Source organism: Macaca thibetana, chromosome 2 (assembly GCF_024542745.1).
Source record: "Macaca thibetana thibetana isolate TM-01 chromosome 2, ASM2454274v1, whole genome shotgun sequence".
NCBI lineage: Eukaryota > Metazoa > Chordata > Mammalia > Primates > Cercopithecidae > Macaca > Macaca thibetana.
In genome coordinates this window covers 128,865,995-128,889,221 of record NC_065579.1, presented here as the reverse complement: position 1 = coordinate 128,889,221, position 23,227 = coordinate 128,865,995, and the positions used below count along the sequence as shown (strand labels likewise).

Here is a 23,227-nt window from a genome sequence, read left to right as displayed (position 1 = left end):
TGTATAGCAGAGTATTTAGTGGTATCACTAAACCCTAATCCCTAGGTGCCAGTAGCTCATCTGTATCCCTCCCCAGAAAGTGGCTCCCCAAAACATCCTCAGATATTGTTGAGTGTCTGCTGGGAGCCCAGGTCACTCTCAATGGAGAATCTCTGTACTAGAGCTCAAAAATATTACATCACCTTGCATTTATGCCTCTCTAGGCTTTGAACAAAAATACAAAGCTTCAGAGAACCACTTCCTTTCCAAGCCTTAGGGTAAACCAGAAATAGATTAAATTAAATAATAATACCCAGGTATTGACTAGGAAATACTAGATTCAGGCAGGGTCATCTGTATGAAACTGGGAATGTTGGTTAACGTATTTCTACCTCAGTTATCTCGTCTGTAACATGGGGGTGGTGGTACATGTGTGCATATTTATAAAAGCAGAGTATTGCCTGGCACATGTTCAATTTGAGTGTTTGGCATTATTATCTACCTATCACCCATAGTGCCAAAATTGTGGTTTGGATATCTTGGAGAGTAAAGTGATTCTCTGAAGTGCTGCATTAGTATTATATTTAGTTATTAGTGTTCCTAAATGTATCTGAGTGCTGTGAGCATGTTTGCTTGTATGTTTAGCCTAAGAGAGCTCCCTGAGTAGTTTCAGAGTTAAGAGAAGGAAGTGTGGTGGTAGTACACAGTTGGTTTCCAGAGCTCCTCAAAATGACATAACTCTGTAAAATCAAGCTATGGTTTCTAAATTAATTTACCTATGAATATGAAAATACAACCACAGGCACATAGGACACGCTGAGCATCTGGCACTGGCCAGGCATCATCATTTCTGTGACCTCTTGGAGACACTGATAAGGAGCCTCGGAGACAAGCCTCATGGTTTTCCAGAAAATGCCTCCATCCCAGAGTCAGCTTTTCTGTTTTGGCCATGGGATAGGTTTCATTACTTCTCTTTCCTATTCAGCATACTTTTGACCTTGCTCATGTGATTTTGGCTAGGGTGGAATCACTACCATGCAAGTTAATCCCAAGAAGACTCTTCCCTCTAGAAAAATCAGACCTTTTTCTTCTTCTATTTTGAATTTTCCTTCTCACTTTATGAATACAGTAGTCCCCCCTTATCTAAGGTTTCATTTTCTGTGGTTTCAGTTACCCAACATCAACTGCAGTCCAAAAATATTAAATGGAAAATTCCAGAAATGAACAATTCATAAGATTTAGATTGCATGCCATTCAGTGTGATGAAATCTCACAGCATCCTGCTCTTTCCTGGCTGAGGAATTAAATCCTCTCTTTGTCCAGGGGACCCACGCTGTGGGATGCTCCCCACCTGTGAGTCACTTAGGCGTCATCTCAATGATCAGGTCGACAGTTGCCATATTGCAGTGTTGTGTTCAAATCACCCTTGGTTTATTTTTATTACAGTGTGTTTCTATAATTGTTCTATTTTATTATTATTTTGTTCATCTCTGTCTTATTTCTAAATTAAACTTTGTCATAGGTATGTATATATAGGAAAGAATAAAGTATACATACAGCTTAGTACTATCTGCAGTTTCAGGCATCCACCAGGGGGTCTTGGAATGTATGCCCCACAGATAAGGGGGTCTACTGTATGCTCGGGAATTTTCCAACTTAAAACCATTCATCATGGCACTCTCTTTACCCTGTACCCATCTCTAGCCATGGTCCCATTTCTCTCATTCTCACTTATTAAAAGAATAGCTGATTCTTTCTGTTTCTGGTTCCTCACCCGTTATTCACATATCTGCCCACCACTATGTGGCTGATCCTTCCCAAAGACTCCACTGAATCTGGGCTTGATAACATCACGGAAAGCATTTATTTAGCAAATTAATTTTCTCTCCTTCATTCCTTCCTCTTTCCTCTCTCCCTCTCTTTATCTCTCCCTCCTCCTGTCTCCTGTTTTTTTCTGTTTCTTTATGACTTGAAAAATTTATTGAGGTAAACTTTACATACCATTAAATTCACTCTTATTGGTGTACATTTCAGTGCATTTTAGTAACTGTGATGGTCGACCATCACCACATCCTGTTTTGGAATGTTTCCATCACACTAGAAGGAACCCTCATGCCCGTTTGCAGTTATGCCCCATCCCACTCCCAGCCCTAGGACATCTATCTGTTTGAATGTTGTCAGTCTCTTGCAGAACTGAACACTGCACCCTTAGCTTTCCTAACACAGTTCACACGTGAGCCACACGGGGCTTCTCAGAATGTTCCTTTTGTCTTCTTCAGTAAGGAGCTCATCTTCCTCTGCTCACACCCTTAACCACTGGGCTTCTCCAGCCTTCTCCCTCAGCCCAGTGCTTTCTGGGCTTTCCCTGAGTCATCTCTCTCACTCTCATGAATCACCTGTCTGGCCTAGATTTTTCCACTGTTCTGTGTCCCCGTACTTATCTCTTTCCTTGTCTCCTAGGTAAGCCGACCTTTTTCTCTAAGAATTACCTCAGATGCTCCCTATTCTAGGATGGCGCTGTGATGTCCCCCATTTTCTAAGCGTTGGTTGTACTTCCTGTCTATAACTGTACATGGAAGAAGAGAAGCACCACTCATGAGATGTAACCCTAAGTCAGCTTTCTAGTCTTTCCTGCCCCTTATGGGAGTTCTTCTCTTAGCTCCTTTCCCGCGGCAGATGAAAACTCAGGTAGCCCCACCCACTCCACTTCTGACAATGCTTGGGTAAGAAATACAGTTTCAAGCAAAAAAGTTACAATGTCCTCTCTTATGCAATAGTTAAAAGGTAAAACTTGATTTAAAGGGAAAACTCATCTCCCTCCCTGGTGCTAAGTTGGTGTGGAGGGAAGGTCTACAGTTAAAGAGATAATGTTTTGGCTTCTTTTCTCACCTAGTTCACCTGCACTGCTTCCCCCTAACTCGGTAATTCCAATTCTGCTAAGTATTTTGCCCAGAAGAGAAGAAGGGAGACCAGCAAGTTCAACTTGATGGATCCCGTTTTAGTGGCTTAGTGGTCATGTCGCTTTAGACTTGGTAGAAGTGCAGAACTGGCGTTTTCTTCCAGAGGTTCTTTCATGGGTTCACTTGAGATTCCAAAACACCGGGGATATTTCCCCCTCAGTTCCCTGAATGTAGTGCTGCACTCTCCCTCTTCCCAGCCCCAGCTAGCCACTTCCTTCTTTCTCAGCCCCCACAAGTCCAGAGATACCCTAGCTTTCCTCTGTGAGGTCTCTTTCCCCAGAAGGAGGTTCTCCTGCTCAGGAGGTATAATAACCATATTCCTCAGGTGCTTACCCGTGTGTGTCTGGCGCACAGGAAACGTCATGCATTCTGTGCCCCTAACATCTCTCAGAATCCTTTTCCTTCACCAGTTGCAACCCTCTATTTGGCTCCAGTGTGCTCTCATTCTCATTTAGTTGTCTCATTTAGTATCATCCCAGACCACTGCATCCCTCCAAAGGTAGCTCTCTGTGGTCTCCTTGATGTGTAATCTTAAAGTACAGCTTAAAAGGAGTACCTGCCTTCCTCTCTGTGAGGAAGAGTTCTTTCCGAAGACACCCCTCTCTCAAATCCTCTACTTAGTCTCTGGACAACTCTGATGTGAGTGAGCCGTGAGAACCAGACAGATGGTTTTGCAAGATCTCCCTTAAATGTTTGCACTTCTTTCTGGCACCTCCCTTTGGGATGTCATACCTGCTGAGTCTTGGTGGTCCAGGAAACTTTGCATGAGCATCCTGTTACAGACGTCTGTCTTCCAGTCTAGAATCTCTTATTAAAATGTAGTATAATTAATTATACTTATGGTCAGTGTGCTACTTGAGAGTCTAAATGCCTTGAAGACACGAATTTATTTTAAAATATTCTTTCTCTGTGCTTATACCTGACATGCTGCAGGCACGCAGTGAATTTGAGTTTTTCCCCAAGATGACTCTCCTTCCGTGATCATGAGGTGAGGAACAGAATGGTCTGGGCTGGTGTGCACAGTTAGAACTCAATGTTGAAACTCTTTCTATTTCAGCCAAAACGTTCTCTTTGTACTTTTCATTTCATTTACCCTTTTTTACTCAACTCTCACAAAAGTATTGTTTACAGATTTTTCACATTTTATCATTTTAGGAATAAATTTTTTTTTCTTTTTAAAAATGTTTCATTTCATAATTTATACCACTATGAACACTAGTGTAATAAATGATTTTACAGATTTTTGTGGCAGATAACTGGGACATTATCCTTAGTGGTAACCTCTCAGTAGTTTCAGAACACCTTCAGAATGAGACTGGGGAACCACTTAAATAATAAGTAAATTATTTTGATAACTATATGAAGACATTTTAATTCTAAAATCGCATTTATGGCGCCTACATACATGTCAGGCTAAAACAAAATTGATTCTTAGAGTTACCACCATGTATTCCAGTTTGTAAAGAGTTTCTAAAGAACACATGACCCAGGCAGCTGAGGTGGCGACTATGCAAAGAGAATTTCAGTGCCACGTGTTGAGCTCTGTATTGTTTGAAATATTTTAACCTGGAAGATATATTCCTTTTCTATTGTTAATCCATTGTAAAAGTTTAGTAATGCTTTGGATAATAGATATATGTACACTGAAGAATATTTAACATTTTTGAAAGACTGTATAGTGAAAATTTGTATCTTTCTATTCTCTATTCCTGACCCCACAGTTTTCCTCCCCAGACATAACTGCTTTTAACAGGTCTCTTATGCCATTCAAGAACTATTTTGTATAGTTACAAATATATATGCTGTATATACACTATATACAGCAAATATGGAGACCAAAAAAACCCCATATTTCTTTTGCACACGGTATTTTGCACCTTATGTTTGTGGTTTACTGTGTCTTCGAAGTGTTTTCATTTAATCCCAGAGAGAGTTGCTGTATTCTTCTACATTCATGCCTATTGCAGTGATGGTGCATTACCGCAGTGCATAAGCTTGAAATCAAGCAGTGGAGTTTTTATGTTAATAGTCAAGTCCTTTCCCTTTACAGAAGAAGTAACTGACATTAAATTTTCAATTGCCAGTTATATTAATACAGACCTTTAAAAATATATAAAATATCAGGTTATACTTTATGGCTCTCTAATGATCTGATTACTTAAGCATTCCATTTGGTATCTATTGCGTGGGGAAAATATGTTGTAAGTACACAGTTTCTATCTTTATTTCTCTTTGACGGATTTGTTCACCCACTCGTGTCTCTATTTCTTTATAATGGGGGTGATAACAGAAAGATCCCCATAAGTGGTTGTGAGGATTATAGTGGGTTAATATATAGGAAGCACTTAGAGCAGTTCCGGGCACATAATGGGCACTCCATAAAAGTTAGTGATTATTACATTACTGTTTCGTTTCCTTCCTGGTATTGCAAAATTGTCCCTGCAGGAAAACATTTATATTATATTATGTTATTAAGCTATTTTTAAATCCTAAGTAAATATATGGTGGCAAGGAATGTTATTATGTAGACTTAGGAAAGGTACATTCTTCATTATCATACAAGGAGGTCTGGAATCATTTCCTATTGAATCAAAGGGAAGGAAAATCTGCATACCCTTATAATTATTTAAATTTGTCTTTGTTCATTTTGTTTCATGTTTAACTTGGAAGATGTCATGGAAAATAATATATCATAGAAGTTGCTTATCATTTAGTTTTCCTTTCATCATTACATGTAGTAAGATCCTAAAGTCTAAGTTCCTTTTATGTGTAAAGGTTATTTTTAGGGAAAATATGACACTTAAAAAATGTTCCAAAAAAGCACCTTAGATTTGGCTACCTTGGAACCTTGGAAAAACATTAGACAGTGCTGTTCTTGAACCGTCAGGGATGAAGACTTGCTTTCAAAATCCTGCAACACTGTTGAAACTCGGACTTGCTCTTAAACAAAAGTCTTGTCTTGAAACATGCAACAAGCGACATTATCGCATGTCAAGTACAAATAGTCATCCATAATTGCGGAGAGGCTTGTAAAGCAGTGTGACCTGGAATTGGCCAAGTAATTTGAAGTTTAAAGCAAAGCAAGAACATTGAAGCAAACCCTTTGTCAAGTATACTTAAAATGTGTTGACATGTTGTCTAATATTTTGAAGCATATCGGTTGGCATGATTAGGTAACTGTGTCTTGTCCCTTTAGCTTGCACTTGGTTGAAACTAGTGGAACCAATTGAAAAACAGCTTTGTAATTTTTTTCTGGCATAGCATCAGCGATGTTGGTCTTGCCAGAGGAGATCTCTCTGAGTTGAGGACAAATTGAAAGAAGCTCTGAAACCAACACATAGCATCTCAGAACGTTCTGGCACTATTTTTGTATTGCCGCCCCATCTACTGCAATGTACATACAACAAGAGCTCCGATTCTCTTTGCTACTACTTATGTCCACTCATTGCTGGAAGACCAGAAGCAAAAATTAACAGAATGTCAGAGATAATATACCTCACCATATAAAAAACAATGTCATAATTTAAACTTGTTTGTCAAGTTTTTCAACAGTAACCTCAGGAATATTTGTTTCTTTGAACAGGATTTTCCTTCTCTTCAATTTGTATAGTTTAGATTTATTTGCATTGTCATAAAATTTTCATTAATTTATGCATGAAAAATAAGCAAGAAATAAATCTTTGAATATACACACATGAACACACATTATCTATATAGGTATACACATATATACATATGATTCCTATGTAAAAGAAGTTATTTTTCAGTATAATAAAGCATGGAGTACACACAAGTTAGCTTATGTCTGTCTATGTGCATTTGGACTACAGAGATAGATGCGTTCGTAGATTTGGCTGATTCTAAAAGGGACCTTAACATATGAAAGGTTACAAATCACTGTTTTTTGAAGATTATCGTCTAGTCGGAGAGAGAAGCCATGATCTAAATAATGCAATAGAAGGTGTTGGAAGTGTCAAGGGTCAAGGAAGAGAATATAAAGTGCTGTAGGTGTCTATGGGAGCACGGAATGACTTCCAGCTGGCATTCACCCTATTTGTCCATTGTTCTGCTGTCAACACAGAACTGCGGGTATGGAAGGTAACATCAAACTGGGCACATTATATTCTTCCCTCTTTGCTGCTGAACACTTGTGAAGTGCAGGAAAGATGGGTGAGCTGGTTAAGAATTTTGGATTTGGAGCCCAGAGTTCATGTAACTTTTATCACCTATCTGGCCAGTTTTCAACAGGAGGGAGGCAGGGTCAGCATGCAGAGTGGATGAACTACATCTCTGAAAGATGTGAAGCTTGTGGATGAGTGAATGAGTGAGTGATTATGAATGAACAAATCGGTTATGTGATGCATGATTTCTGATCTGGCAGGATACACAGTCTCAACAAGCCAGTATACTCATTAACTAGTTGACTACCATGCTACAGTGGTTGCATACCATGAGAGTGAGTTAATGTAAGTTCTAGAAGATTCACAATACAACACCCATAGGTATCAAACATTTGTCCATTACTAATTGAATATTTTACTATAATAAATGTCTTTAACCTGCTCAATTTTTTTGTGAAGATTAGGAATAATATATATTTATAAATATAATTCGTTTCTAAAGTATCGAAATTGGAGATGACTTTTTGTGGATGCAAGAGAGGGTGGTGTACTAAGCAATCCTTATGGTTAAAATTGCTGTAGGGTTTTTCTCTCTGAGAAAGAAAATGCTTGTTAGGTACATGTTATCTGAAAGAAATGTTGCCAAATCATTCTCACACCTAAACTTTCTCCACATAAAGAAATGTAACTCTCAGCATTTGCCAAGATGATATTCAAGGTTGTCTGTATACATTAAAAATAATAAATACATATCAATATTTCATGATATCTGCAGTCTTAGTAGCAGTTTTGTAAAGTATATGACAAGCCACAAATGGTTTCTTCCTTCTTTTAGAGCAACCAGGCACAACTATTTAGAGCATTTTTGGTTTTGAATCCAAGGTCTAGCATTTTTTAGCTCAGCTGACATTAAGAATAGATAGTACAGTTGTCAATATGCACTAAATTTGGGGGCTATTTAAAGATTGCCATGAGAACGTGTTGTGAATATATTAAGCTTTAGCCCTTAAATGCAAATGTCTATTAGCAGGGAAAATTCTAAAGGGTATCTATTTTTTCTTTGGCTTAAAACATTCCTGTGAATAGAAGAATATTCTTATTGTAGCAGATGACATTTTGATTTGTATTTGCCTTGCTTCAGTAGCTTCCTTTGTATTTATTTTGGCTTTGTGATTTCAAAAGTGGGGAGAGCTTTAATGCGTCCCCTCTCTCCATGATGATACTTGGCAATGCTGAGAAGTCAGATTGTGATTGTATTAATTACCTTCATTATTTATAAAGTCAATGTCCTACTTTAACATTGATTAAAAATAAGCAACATAATTAAAAAAAAAATCTTCCTGAATGACATTTCTTTTTATCTTCAAACTTTATACAGTGTATGCATGTGTGTACATATAAATGAATATTATATGATTATTAGCATATCTTTTCTCTTAAATTCTTTGTCTATTGTTTTCTAGTTTCTAATTTCTATGAATTTGTGGGTGAGAGTAAAATTGATATGTTGCAAAATGTGTTCTCTTTTCATCTTGTTAAGCCAGATACAGATTATAATACTTCTAATTTGAATGTTTATTTCAAATATGAGTATTTCACCTCCCTGATTAAACTTGCAGTTAACATTTCAAGGGTTTTATTCTGAGACTAATACCCTTAGCCAGTCATACAAGACGGACCGCTGTACATCTGCAGTCTCATTTCATACCATGCTGAGCTTTGCCATGTGTATTTCATCTCTTTAGTCTTCTTTCTGTTCATGCAACCCAAGACTAAGAACATACCATGAGCACCTAAGCCACAGGGCCTTTGCGTATTCTATTTGCTATGCCCAGAGGTGATTGTTAAAATATTTAACCAGCAGTAGGGCATGCATACTGATCAATCCAAAGTGACATGGGCTAGAGCGGGATTCTGGAAGCCCTCTGCTGAGCCTTTTGCTTGGCTCCAGAGAGGTGTGGTGGGGTCCTGGGACAGCATGGAGATAAGTAGTAGTTGATGGAGGAGTAGTCCAGACATTAGCTACTCACAAGCCTATCTGCCACCTCATAAATCCACACCAAGTACTTGTCTACCCTAGAAACATTTCTTCCTTCCCTCACTCTGCAGCACATACACACACCTCATTATGTCATCTCTTCTTTTCTTCCTCTGTACCCCACTTCCTCAGAGAAGTTTTCCCTAACCTTCCTGATGAGGAATGCTTTCATTTAGGTAGATGTCTTAGAAACATCTACCCCTCCACTGTACCTTTCACGTGGGCAATTTATAAATACCCCGCACTCATTTAAACAAGGTGTCACTCGCAATAGTTGATGCACTCCATGAGTATGGGGATGATCAGTCTCCTGACAATCCCATCATCACCTCCACCTCCCTCTAGAATTGTAATCCCAGCACCTGAGAGGTACTCAATACATTTTTATTGAATGAATGAGTTTTCAAAAATAATTTAGAGCGTCTTGGAACACATTTATATGTTTTAAATATAATCAATGTACATGTTATCTTGGGAATGGATTGTTGGCAAGATAACGTTTTTTGAAAACAATCACCTTCTTTTATGCCTTCTTATACACTTTCCTGAAGTAATTTTCAAATGGTGGCCAGATCCCATGCTGTGACTTATCCTTTGGTTCCAGTAGAAATGCTTTTCACTCACTTGATGTCCAGTGCAAAGATTTAATCTCCCGAGTGACTCATTCATTGTTCTTAAAGCTCAGCAAGAAACATTGCTTGAAAGCCTCCTGTGAAAGGGTATTTGGAACATTAGAGAAACCAGCGATGGGTAAATGGTGGTTCTACCTTCAGAGTTTTATCCATCAATCTAGTAATTTACTCCTTATCTTATTTATAAGAGTTTATAATATTCTCTTTTCCCATTACAGTATTAGGACACAGACCATGTATTTTTTTTTTCCAAATGACATAGGGCAGAGCTTCATATATTTACTTGAATAGTTTTTGATATTAAAGATGAGGATGATAATGGCAAGGTTACTGCACAATTCTTTGCTAGAGTTTCCCCTTCCTTTCCTGAAATTCCCAACTACCTGTTCTTTTTAAGTCTGTTATTCTGTTATTGCCGAATTCTTTCTAAGTTAGATTTTGTGTATGTACTGGATAGCTATAATTTCTTTGAGGAAGGAAGTACCAATTCAATCAACGTACTCCTCAAGACTTTGCAGTGGTCGAGTCTTACCCATTGTCCCTAGACTTTAGGGCATGTTACTATCATTTCCTAGTTTCTCATGAGTCTTAGACATGTATATGTATCAAATTAACATATCTCATGTTTCACATGCCTTTTATGACTAGTTAACATTGCATTTTATTTGATAATTTAAAATATTATTGGTTTTCCAGTCTATCTGTCTATATGTGTATGCATGTTTGTGTGTGTTTCATCTTTCTCCTGATTTTTGGACCACAGTTTCCTCAAATGCATGATTAGAAAAAAACTATGGCTGTCAGTTATAAATTAAATCTAATCTAGAATGATTTCAGTTATCATTTAAATTAGTAATTGAAACTAATTATGGACACAGGATATGTCATTGATTGAGCAGAAGAAGGAGGAAGGCAAGATACCTGAGACCCTTTGGTCCAAGCAGGGAAAATCAACCACTGGAAAAGCTTGAGCAGTATAATGATTGATTGAGGTGGAATGTGTATTTCTCCCTCGTATATTTAAATTACTCAATAATTTTGGCCATCAATCACTTGGGACCTGATGCTGTTAAAAATAACTTCAAAAAGCCTGTTTTCTATGCACAGTGTAGCAGACACTACATGTGCCCTACTCATCCTCTTGCCTTCATCACTTCAGTGCACACACCACTTTTAATAGCTAGTATATGCATTTCTTTCCTTTTTCTTTTTTTCACCTCTGTAGTTATTTACTGCCCTATTAGGAGGTTACAAGTACTGGGCAGTTACTACTGTCATGGGAATTGGTATGTAAATACCCCAGCTGCCTTGCCTCTTTGCAAGAATAACTCAGAGATGACTCTTGGATGACTCTTAGGCCTGGGTTCTATAGGAACTGGACTTCCAGTCATCCATGGTGTTAGTAGGCTTTATATTTCACCCTGTCTAGGCTGTCTTTCTTTTCCTGTCTTACTTCCCCATCTTGACTGTTTTTGTCCTTTGCTTCCCAAGTAAATTACTTGCACTTGAATTCATTTTGTCTTATTTGGGTTGTGGAACCCAAACTGAGACATGCAGTTTGCAGCAGTGGGGATATTGAATGAAGGTTAAAGATCAATGGTACTATTGTAAGTTGTTAACCTGCAATTCTTAGAACAGTAGTTCTCAATTGTATTTGCACTTGTTTCAGATTCCAGTGGACCTAGAGAGAGTGATGCCTAGGCATTCTAGCCACAATTCCATCTCTTACATCCTACCTAAGAGTATATATTAGATTGCAGGCACCCAAGAGCATTATTATAGGAAAGATGACTTAACATATTGTTTTAAGTACATATTTTTCAAGTTGTCATATTTTTATTATTTGATTTCTTATTATTTGGGATGTACATAATATCTGATTGCATACGCCACACGTCAGGAACCCATTGTTGGGAACCACTGTCTACAGGAGGCTGAGTTCTCTCTTTGGGTCAGTGACAACTAAAACAGCTCAATCAGTAGCAGCTGCTGAATCAGAGAGTTGTACCTGTTCCTCACTAAAGTAACAAACTTTAAAATCTTTAATTCTGTGTGTGGTACCAACTGAATTTTAGGAGTCCAGAGATTCAGATGTGTGTATCACATGTACTTGATCATTAACCATGCAGCTTAACTAGTTTTAAGTGGCCACTCAAAATGACACAAGACTTTCACATAATTATTTCCTCTCAACCAATATATTCAAGTTTATGAAAATTAAAGAAAGCAAAAAAGAAAATGGTTTCATTTGCAAGGTTCTCAGACTGAGCATTTTCTACCGTTAGCATTTTAAAATCTGTTTTACACAGCATATGTAATTGGGAACTTTCTGCAGTTGTCTTAAAAAATAGGTCTGAGATGGACATTGATAATGCTATCTATAATTTGCATGCTTTATTAGGAATTCAGAAACTGCAAAAATTAGTGCTTCAAGATATCTGCTTATTTGACTCTGTTGGTTTTGCCAGAATGCTATCGTTAGAGAAAATTGAATAAGTTAGAATTTTAGGTTAATGTTTTCTTTCTTGAAATTATCTGGCAAAAGTTTTAATAATATATTAAAATTTAATATTTTAGTATTGGTAAACATTTCAAATTCTATAAGATCGTTTCCATCTACCTATGAGTTACATGTTTTTTAAGTATCTACATTTCAAGCATCCTCTATTTCGTATCAAAACAGATTTGTTTTATCTGAGGGTTTTCAGTGTCTCCAAATGATAAAGAGTTTTTACAAAAAGAGCAAAATTGCTTTTTTAAAGCAGCTTTTTTAAAAGCTAACTTCTTTGTACATATATTTTACAGATTAAAGGATTTACCTGAAGACAAAGCATTCTATTCATCAGAGACTGGACAAGAGTTACTCTTGCATTTGGCAATTAAAGATGATGTTTCCATGGAAACAGTTGATCCTGCTTTCATTCATTGGCTGCTTGGGAGGTAAAAATCCTGTATTTTCTAAGTTGAGGTTAGAAGTATACTCGAGTCATATGCTTGCATAATTTTCAGGTGTTGAAATAAAACTCCAAATAAAACTCCACCAATAGCAAAAAAAACAAATGCTTTCCCCCCCAAAAGGAAAATTTAAATTCTCTAATCTGATAATTGGGTTCTTATTCCTTCCCTTATTTTTGTAAGCCATTTTTATTTCCATAGCAAATATGATGACATCTGATAGTACAGATCTACTTATATTATGCTTTGGTATTATGAATATAACATCAAATTTGAGCATGTTAATTTGTGACTTTTTTTCCCAAAGAGACTTAAAGAGGCGAGATCTCACATATAAAGGAGCATATAAATTTAAAAAGTGCTGGTATTTTCATATGTTTTACTTTTAGCAAATAACTTGTCTAAAGGACTAAAACTGAATATAGATATAATTTTCTTTTTTAATTTTGGAAAATTTGAAATTTAGAACAAAGTAGAAAGAAAAAATGAAAAAAATTCTCATCTTTGACACATACAAAACAACTATTACAAATCATTTGTTGTATTTTATTTTGTTAATTTTATTTTACTTTCTGGAGAAACAAGTGAAAAGTTTTTTTAAAAATAATGTATATACAACTAACTTTTTGTTTATTTTATTTTGTTTTTCCTCTTTTTATGATATTCTCAACCATCAAAAAAGCTGAAACAATAATAGAATGAATGAATACATCTGTAGGTGTCATTGAGATGTAGTTATTGTACCATTTTACTGTATTTCTTCTGTATATATGTGTATGAGTGTGTGTTTTTTCCTTTTTTTTTTAAATCTATGTGCTTATTTTGGTTAACACATTTGAAAGTAAGTTATAAAAATCATCACTCCTAAAATTCAGTCCTCGTCTCCTTAGAAGACCACTTTTCTACTAAACATAATTTCTTCATGATACCTAAGGAGCCTAACAAAAAAGTAGCTCGAGACTTTTCTAAAAGAAGAAAATGAGTGCGGAATGAGGCCAAATGGAGTAGTCAAGTAAAACACATGTTATTTAAAGACATGAATAGATTGGAGTAGACTTTTGGGCTCTTATGTCAAAGTTCAAACATGCTTCAAATATTTACATGATAATATATAGCAAAGATCCATAGTCAATAATAGTTACAGATTAAAATCTTTAACTTTTAAAAGAAAGATGTTTTTATAGTTTTTATAGATTTTTACTGTGATGCTTCAATTTTGTTTCTAAAACATTTTCATTGACTGCTACTCATCTAGCACTGAGGACAAAAGGAATAGTTGTTTAAAAATTTCTGACTTTCAAATGGGCTTTGGAAAAAGTTTAATATAGTAAAATATTTTATTCTTGGAATCTTGTCTTCATTTATAAAGTTTCAAATATAATCTCTGTTTTAGGAAAAGGAAGAAAAGTGACAGAAAATATACTGCAGCAGTATTACTGTTTATGATATTAAATTTTGTAAAAGCAATCTTGAAATTTTCCAAATAGTTGAGGAGACATTCACAGAAAGACATACTCAGAAGGAGGAAGACATACTCAGAAAGTAGAAAGGTAGCAAAAGAAAATGAGATCAGCTTTTGAAAAGTTTCACATTTTTAGTTGTAATTTTCCATTATGTGCAAATTGTATTATGTTTCAGCATTTTTGAGAAATGTTTTACATATTTATGAACAAATATATGGAAAAAGCAGTGTCCCGTTTAGTAAGATGTGAAGACATCATAAAGAATTTAAAGGTCAACTAATCTCTAGATATGGTGGTAAAAACGTTATAAGGATTTGTAAGGGAGAATTGGATTTACATGTGGCAAATTTATGTAATTATATGTATTTGCACATATATGTACATATGTTTCCCTGTGTGTAATTATACACGTAATTATATGTAATATATTGACCCCTGAACTATATATTTGCCTCTTTAGGGAGTTAGAAAGGCAATAGAGGCCTATGTCCATATAAATATACACTTAAGCCTATTATAATTGAGACTACAGATCACACTATATGAGATAATATAGATTACCTTCATGAAATCATTTTTTAAAAATTATCAATACTATAATGAAGGATAAAATACATGGTCACCAAACAGGAACATTGGCTTACTTTAATATTGTAGATTTAGTCATGGACAACACATGTCCACAAAATTCACATATTTGGGCTGCTTGTTTTCACAATGATAGTTGCAATGTATGCAAATACAGCCCAAGACTACTGACACACATCTTCAAATGCTTTCAATCATAGCATTCATCCGTTCTATGTCATGCAAATGTAAATGAATTTTTGTACTAGTCTTTCCTTAATAGTGATTAAGGAATGCTCTGAAAGCAAAATAAACTTTTCAGGTTCTTCCTGAAATGATTGAGGAGTATTTTTCATTTGGTGGTTTTAATAACACCACTATTATAATCACTGAGAAAATGATCAGCAATGCCTCTGGACTGCATTTAATCTCAAAGCAGATTTGGAACTTTGTGAGTTTGTGGTGTTGGATGTGGCACTTCGAGTAAGCAATTGCCACAAACTCAACTGGCTGTCATTTCTTCTGTAGTATTTGTACACAGTGTGATATGATTTGATAGCATTGATGCTGGTGGAATGGAGATGTCACTGATCCCTGCTTATAAATCTTGACATCCTCCATGTTTTTACAGATAAACTTATTTCAAATTATCCCTTCTATTGCAGCAGACTAAATCTTGAATTGCTTTTCATTTATACCATTTAAATCTTGACAGTTTATCAGAGTATGCATGTGAGAATCAGTAAAAGATGCAAACATTGTTGGTGTATTTTATTCTTATAACCTTGATCATTGATAACTCCACATATTGGATATTTTGTAAGCTTCATGGTGACTAAGAAGGCATATGTGGAACTTAAAAGAAATTACATTGCAAGTGCTATTAGAGTTCAACAAACATATAAGTTTAGATACAACCCACAATTTTATTTAGTTCTTAAAATAGCAGTCTCAAAAGTATCTGTTGATTAGTTAACTGACTCCTGCAAATAAAGTGCTCACTCAAATGAATTTAATTGACTGTTGCCTAAGTGTTAAGCTGTCTTAAAGTACTCATCCCATAAAAGTGTTTTTAAATACCCCTGAGCAGGAAGTCTGTTGAAAGCAAAAGAGTGGAAACTGGTATGTTCACAAACTGCAGGAGATCAAGACAGGGAGGTGTTTGCCTAGTGACAGCAACCAAGGGGAAGGTTTAGGGATGAAGTATGGAGAGTTAAATGAAAGGAGGCATGCCAGAACCCAGGGTGAAGTGGGAGAGCTTACAAAAGATTGAACAGAGATGTGGAAGGATCTCTAGTGCAGCGGGATATCATGGAAACTGAGGAAGCAGTTCAAGAAAAGGGAGAGGTGGAAGAAGAGGATGTCTGAGGAAAAGCCAATGAGGCTTGTGAATAGGAAGCCTTGAATTACTGGAATGTAGGGCTTTAAGGGGGGAAGAAAATATATGAAGGTCCATAATAACTTTGATAAAACTGAATTATACTTACTTACATGTACGTATGTATACAGTTGACCCTAGCACAATATGGGTGTTAAGTGTTACTGAACGGACAGTTCGGTAACTAACTGTCTGCTTTCCTGGTGCAGTAAAGCCAAATATCCACACCAAGGCTTTGTGGTGGGAGAAAGGAGCGTGTTTATTTGCAGGCAGCCAAGCAAGGAGCATTGGGCACGTCACACTTAAGACCTGACCTCCTCAGTGGCTGATAAGCAAGAGTTTTTAAAGGTAGCAATAAATTTCAGAAAAGCAGAAGTTACAGGCCAGATCGGAAATCAGTACATGCAGGTTATACATTGGTTTTGGCCTAAAAAGCTGAGTATCTTGAAGCAAGAAGAGAGGGAGGTTACAGTCCCTCTCCTAGATGGATTCTGGCTCTCTGATTTGAGTTTGGTCAGGAAAGGGAAGCCTTGTCTAAAAACTTGGAGTCAACAGAAAGGAGTGTTAAGTTCTGGCGTGTGGGCATGACTTCCTCTGGGGCTCTCAGGAAGAAATTTAGAACAAAGAAGTGTGATCAGGGTTCCAGTCCTCATTTCCCCCTTATCTGAGGTTGTATGCCAGAGGGTCCATTTGATAAAGGTCCCTGTTACTGAAAAACAGCTCAGGGACATATATTAAGATGTTGCCTTTAGTTTCCAGAGGAGCCAGACATATTGTGACTCCAACTTCCTTGGCTATTGTTTTAAGCTATTACTATGTTCTTACTTAGCAAGTTGCTCATTTACTTCTCAGGGCTAGCTCAGTGCCTGGAATTTCCCTTGAAGGAACTCAAGATTTTTCTTTACTTCTATTCTTGGAAAGGCTTGGCAGGACCCTAAGAAGGATCTCTGCCCCACCTCAGTAGGTGTGTTGACCATCCCTCCAAGTAGGAAAATCTGCGTATAAGTTTTAACTCCCCCCAAACTTAACTATTATACTTAGAGCCAACTGTTGACCATAAGTCTTACCAATGAAATAGTTAACACATATTTGGTATGTTATATGTATTATATCCTGTATTCTTACAGTAAAGTAAGCTAGAAAAAAGACAATGTTATTAAGAAAATCAAAAGGAAGAGAAAATGTAGTTACTATTCATTAAGTGGAAGTGGATCATCCTAAAGGTCTTCATGCTGATTGTGTTCACATTGAGTAGACTGGGGAGGAAGAAGAAGAGGGGGTGTTGCTCTTGCTGTCTCAGTGGTGGCAGAGGCAAAAGAAAATCCATGCAAATGTGGACTTGTGCGATTGAAAGCTGTGTAGTTCAGAAGTCAACTGTATTTACGTGCATATCTGTGTGCATTCCAGGCCTGCCCATGTTGTAGATGACACAGTGGGGTCTAGAGCATTTCAGGTACTTGTTCAAAGTCACGTAGCTTGTTATTGACTCAGTAGGGGTTTTTCTAGACTGCCAGAATTTTCATCTAGGGGGTTTTCAGCTGCACTAAGCCGTTTATCAGTATGGTGTGTTGTACATTCTTTTACAGAAAAGAACCAAGTGGTTCCTCCTTGGTGGTGGGTAAGGGAGACTGTTGATACTTATCAGTGACTGGGAGACAGAGGTGCATGTGCACGAAGACCTGGGTGAGCACTGAGAGGAGTTGAGGAGAGTTTTTGCACGAAGACCTGGGTGTGCACTAAGAGGAGTTGAGGAGAGTTGTCTTTTGAAAATATCTCTGAAGATTTCAACTTCTAAGTGTTCTGAAGGTGAAAAGCCTTAAGTGAATGGTCAAATGCTGAACTTCCCAGGAAGGTTGGGTTGCTGAAAGGAAAATGAATTCTTCCAGATAGAGTTGCTTCTGAGTCAAAAAAAAATTGAGGGTTCATTGAGATCAACTGGCTAGGAAATTCCTTGGCATGCCAACTGGCTTAGTGGATCAGAATTTCATTCACAGTGTAGATATTTGATATGTTCAAGCCCTGGCTGCTGTGTTCACCTACCTTGTTTTTTGCTCTTGAAGACTGTACACTGCTCTTTTGGAATGAATAGTGAACGCATACTAATGGTTTCTTGCATCAAATAATTCTTGCTGATTTATTTCACCCACTACTGAGTGTTTGGGAGATTGGGTCCTTAAACAGGATGTGCATTTCCTTTATAGTATGTGTATGCCATCTTGCCAATAATGATATGAGTTTGATGGTATGAAAATGCTCACCAGTGTGGAAAGAGGCCATTTCCTCATGATTATCAGTTGCCAGTTATTGTCTTGAAGCTTGCATACAAGTAATGACCATCATCACTTGACCATCTTCAGAAGTGGGCCCTATATGAGGTATTTTACATATGTTTTTCTATAATTCTCATTTCAACTGTGCAGTATCTAGCTCCCACATACTTTCTATGTTCTCTTTTCTCTGAGTTTTAAAAAATTTTCTTTTTGCTTGATATAACATTCACACTCTATGGAATGAAAAATCCTGTGGGGGTATGCCTTGAGGGTCCCTTCTTCTATTAACTAGAGCACCCTTCCAATGTTCGTTCTTTTCAAACTTCCCACATACCCAGTTCCCTCCCCACATCCAGAAATTCAAAGCTTGAACATAAGAAGATATTCATTTCTAAGGACCATTTCTGCATTCTGTATTACTTTCGAGGCAAAATTATAACTCAAAAACTGGTTGCATATTTTAATTTCAGAACTGGCAGAGCTGCCTGCTCTTGTTTTGTTAGTGAGACCTAAGTTACTGTGTGTCTTCTCTTTTCCCACTGATAGGTATGTAAATACAATTTATTTTCACTTCTCTGCATTTTACTTCCTTTGAATATCAACCAATACTAAGTTTGAGACAATGCATAGTGACAGAACTCTGTGGTTACAAATCCAACACTGGATGCTATTTTAAATAGAGACATTTTAAATTTAAAATTATTTTGTGAGAACTATATACAGCGGAGAAAAATCAAGTTACACATGCATCCCTACATATATAAGCATCTGGTTGCATAACTGGACGAAACCATGGGAGAAGATGGAGTCATTTTATCTTTCGTGGTATGATTCTTGTCATTTTAAAGCAGTGTCACGTTAATGAACAACTTGTAGAAGTTATTTGGCAACTGTGGTAAGGAAAAGTATAGCCCAGGTATCTTTCTAAGGTGGCTGGTTGTGTAATGGTTGCCAGTTTTTTCATTTGGCCTAAGCCCAACTAATAATGGCTACAAAAACATCGTATTAATTTCTTTGGAGTGTACAGTGAAATGGCAAATGACTTCTAGAAATGGAGAGATTGTTAGAATTCATTTCTCTATCAGTAGATAAATATATAAATGAAGATTATTCAACATCCTTTTTATTGATTCCTTGGTCTGTCAAATTGTTGACAATTATTGGAGCATATTATAACCTCCATTGTGTTACAAATTCAGTTGTCCAATTTTGTATCATTGTGATCCCACTATGCACATGCGATTTCATGTTAGTTGGTTAAGGCTGAAATATTGGTGAATATGACATCTTTCCTCAACATTCTATTCATTTTGAAAAAATAACACTTTATTAAATATTAAACACTGATTTTTGGTCATACTACATTGTTGATATTTATCACTTGAAAATAAGGAAAACAACAAACCTGATGTTGGAAAAAAAAAAAGTCAAAAAAATTCTGTACCCCTAGCTGGCCGTTAGACTTCCCAATGTGTTTCCGACTTCTGCCTGGCAACTAAGGAAGTAAGCTCTTATCTTGGCATTTGACTTATTACTTTCTCTTTATACCACCTGGGTTTACTTTATTTATAGGATGAGGGGTGACAAAAGTAATATTCCCACCTGTCACTTTAATAGGAGGCAATTTATTCCTCTTAACTACAAGGACAGTTCAAAACAAACTTTTTGCACAGGCTGACCTGGACCTCAGCTAGTGGCGAGTACCCTTGTGAAACTATTTCTTTTTAGGAAGCTGCTCTTTTTTTTGGACTGCTCGCACAGCCATTGAAGATCCAGCCCTTATTTGTGGAAGCTCTTGAGGGCTAGTTATGGGGGTGTGAAGTGGTATGTTAACACATGAAGCCATATCCCTGAACTTTGTGACTATTTGGTTTCTTTATCTGGACAACTTTCTAGTGTCTGCTGACCTGCGAGAGTGGAACATGTAGGCTGCCATTTTATAAATGGCTCTGGTTAGTTACTCATTGTTTATTCTAACCATGTGCACATTATTTGCTCCTCCAATCTTATAAGCAGGGAGGTTGTGGTGAAAGCTGTTACTGACTGAACTTAAGGCATCAGGCAACTCTGGGATCAGTTGCTGCCATTGTGACATTGATTGGTGTCGCTTGTGGACATGGAAGCACTGGTACGATTAAAATTTTAGTCCAGAAGCATGTGAATCCTGGGAATAGTCTTTTCCTTTTTTACTTTCTTCACAGCAACATCGTGCATTCTGTCTTCTTCTGAAAACTTTTTTGACTTAAAGGGCAGCCTGAATATGTCACCCAGTAAGTAAAGGGAGATGGCAACACTTGTGTGTTTTTATGTTAGCCTTAAGCTTTTGAAGCAGAGCTCCTAGATTTTGTCTCCAAATAGTTTTGTGTTATTAAATTTTTTAGGGGATGTTAAAATACCTTGCATGACTTCTTCACTCTGTAGCAAAATAGAACTTTTCATTCTTATCCCATGAGTGTGTGTGAGCGAGTATCTGCACACTTGCGAGTGATATTTAAGCTCAAACATATGTACAAAAAGAGAGAAGTGGTATTAAGTGGAACGTAATTATGTGTATAATTATGAAGCATTGACTATTGAACAGTGTGCTTTGTGGGTTTCTGAGTAAACATCTATTTTTTCGTTAAGGAATAATTTTACTACAGCATATACAAGGCCACAAATGGCGTAATTTTTTTTTTTTTTTGCTTGATTATGCAGACAAACAAATGAGAATACTCAGTGCTATGGCCATTCTTTCCGTTATGGGAGAAGATAAAGTAAACATTCAACTAACAACGGTATAAAATAGTCTAATGCTTTTTCTTCTGCCTCATGAGGTTTTTGAAAGCTCTTTGCTGCTTGTTTTGTCGAGTTTCCCATTGATGTTACTTTGGTGAGTAATTATTTGAAGAAAGGGTAGAAAGTAAATACTTGCTGGAGAATTGTCTCTCAATGAGAACTGATCCAGTGGGCATTATACGGACTCCCCCTTTTCCCCCTCTTTTTTTGAAGTTACTACCTTCCACAGATTAAGAGGGACCTTTTGTCTCAGACTTAATACTTGCATTTATTTGCTCAAACCAGATAACTGAACACAGGTACCAGTATTCACAACTACCATGAAGATAATGACAATTCCATCCTATTTCTCAGGCCGTATATATAGGAGGCTATAATGAATAAAATCGTGTATTAGACTGCATTCCCATAAATTACGATTCCTCAGTCAGAGGTAATTGAAAGTTTGATGCAACACTAAGTAAAAAATATGCAATAATAATATCAAATGACATTTATTGCATTGCCACTGCTGCCATGAAAACATACTGCTTATCTTTGCATCAAAAATCCTATATTATAGATATCATTCCCATATAACAGTAGAGAATTCAGTGGCTCGTAGAGCTTAAATGACTTGCCTAAAGCTAAATGGAATATTAGTGAGAAAAAAAATCATGTCTATTGTGGTCCAAAGTCACTGTTCCTCCTAGTAGACATGCTCCTTCCTAAAGCTGGGGTCAGCAGGATTTTTCATAACATGTGCTAGATAGTAAATATTCTCAGCTTTGTGGGCCATGTAGTCTCTGTCATAACTACTCAACTCTGCCCTTGTAATGTATAAAACAGCTATAGACAATATATACAGAAGTCAGTGTGGCTGTGTTCCAATACCATTTTATTTATGGACATTAAAATTCAACTTTTATATAATTTTCACATGTTATGAAATGTTCCTTTTGTTTGTTTGTTTTTAGAGACAGGGGTCTTACTTCGTCACCCAAGCTGGAGTGTAGTGGTAAGATCATAGCTCACTATAACCTTGAACACCTGGGCCCAGCAATCCTCTGGCTTCAGCCCTCCCAAGTAGCTGGGACTGCAGGCACACCACCATGCCAGGATAATTTATTTATTTATTTATCTTACTTCTTGTAGAGATGTGTTGAATTGAATTTATGATAAAGTAGGATTATACTTAGATGTACCTTCAAGCCTTTATGCCTTGAAGGATAAATGGCAAAAATATTCCAGGAGGAAGAATGACATAAATCAATCCAAGATATGTTATTTGATAAACAAAGTTATTTTGCAAGTAATTATATGTGAATTTCTTGCTGACAACCATGGATGCCTTACTCCCTGTGGGGCTGTAGTCTGTGAATATGGAAATTGTGCTTTATCGATATGGAATTGCTGAGTTGAAGATTGCTAGACCTTTGATTTTCTGTTTGTAAGAAGGTGAAATTTGACTTTATGTCTAAATCGCTGCATTTTTTTTTTTTTAAATGAAGCCATTCAATTTAAAGGAAGTGTTTTCTCCCCCCCTGAAATTCTTTGATCCAAATTTAAGAACTGTTCAAGATAGATTTGGCCCAATAGCTACCATCGTGCAGCTGTGCAAACCCAAATTCCCGGTATCTATGGTAGGTCATATATGATTGTAGAATCTGTGATTTGCAAAAACTTGAAAAAAACAAACTAGCCCAGGTCCTATCTGAAAAGCAGACCCAAAGCTCAAACTGACATGAAGGGTCCAAGATGTAGAATGTGTCCAGGCAGCCTGCAGGTGACTGATTTGAATCCTAACTTTGGAAGATTTAGATTAAAGTAAGAATGGCTTTTTGATTACTTGTTAACTAAATTCATAGCTTGCATAAATGATTTCTCATAGATTTGGGGATATTTTGCAAAAAGATACATTCCATAGGAATAGTAAGACCTTTGCTAATGCTGACCCTTCTTGATGGTAACTTTAACCACAGTAAACATTCTTAGAGATCTGAGTAAGTGAAACACCAAGTAGAACTGAATATTTTTATTTTGTTTTGTTTTAATGTCGCAGGCAGCTGTTACTTTCAAACAAGTGATTAAAATGCAGAAATGCGAC

General features: G+C 36.7%; 1 protein-coding gene across 2 annotated transcripts in view; it reads left to right on the top strand.

Moving 5' to 3' along the window:
* Positions 1-23,227, top strand: part of CNTN3 (contactin 3) — a 340,485-nt gene that overhangs the window by 75,389 nt on the left and 241,869 nt on the right. For both annotated transcript variants that reach the window (XM_050778567.1, XM_050778566.1), the window contains exon 2: positions 12,536-12,670. In XM_050778567.1, coding sequence (XP_050634524.1) covers positions 12,616-12,670 — 55 coding nt within the window. In that variant the 5' untranslated portion in view covers positions 12,536-12,615. The remainder of the gene's footprint in view (positions 1-12,535; positions 12,671-23,227) is intronic.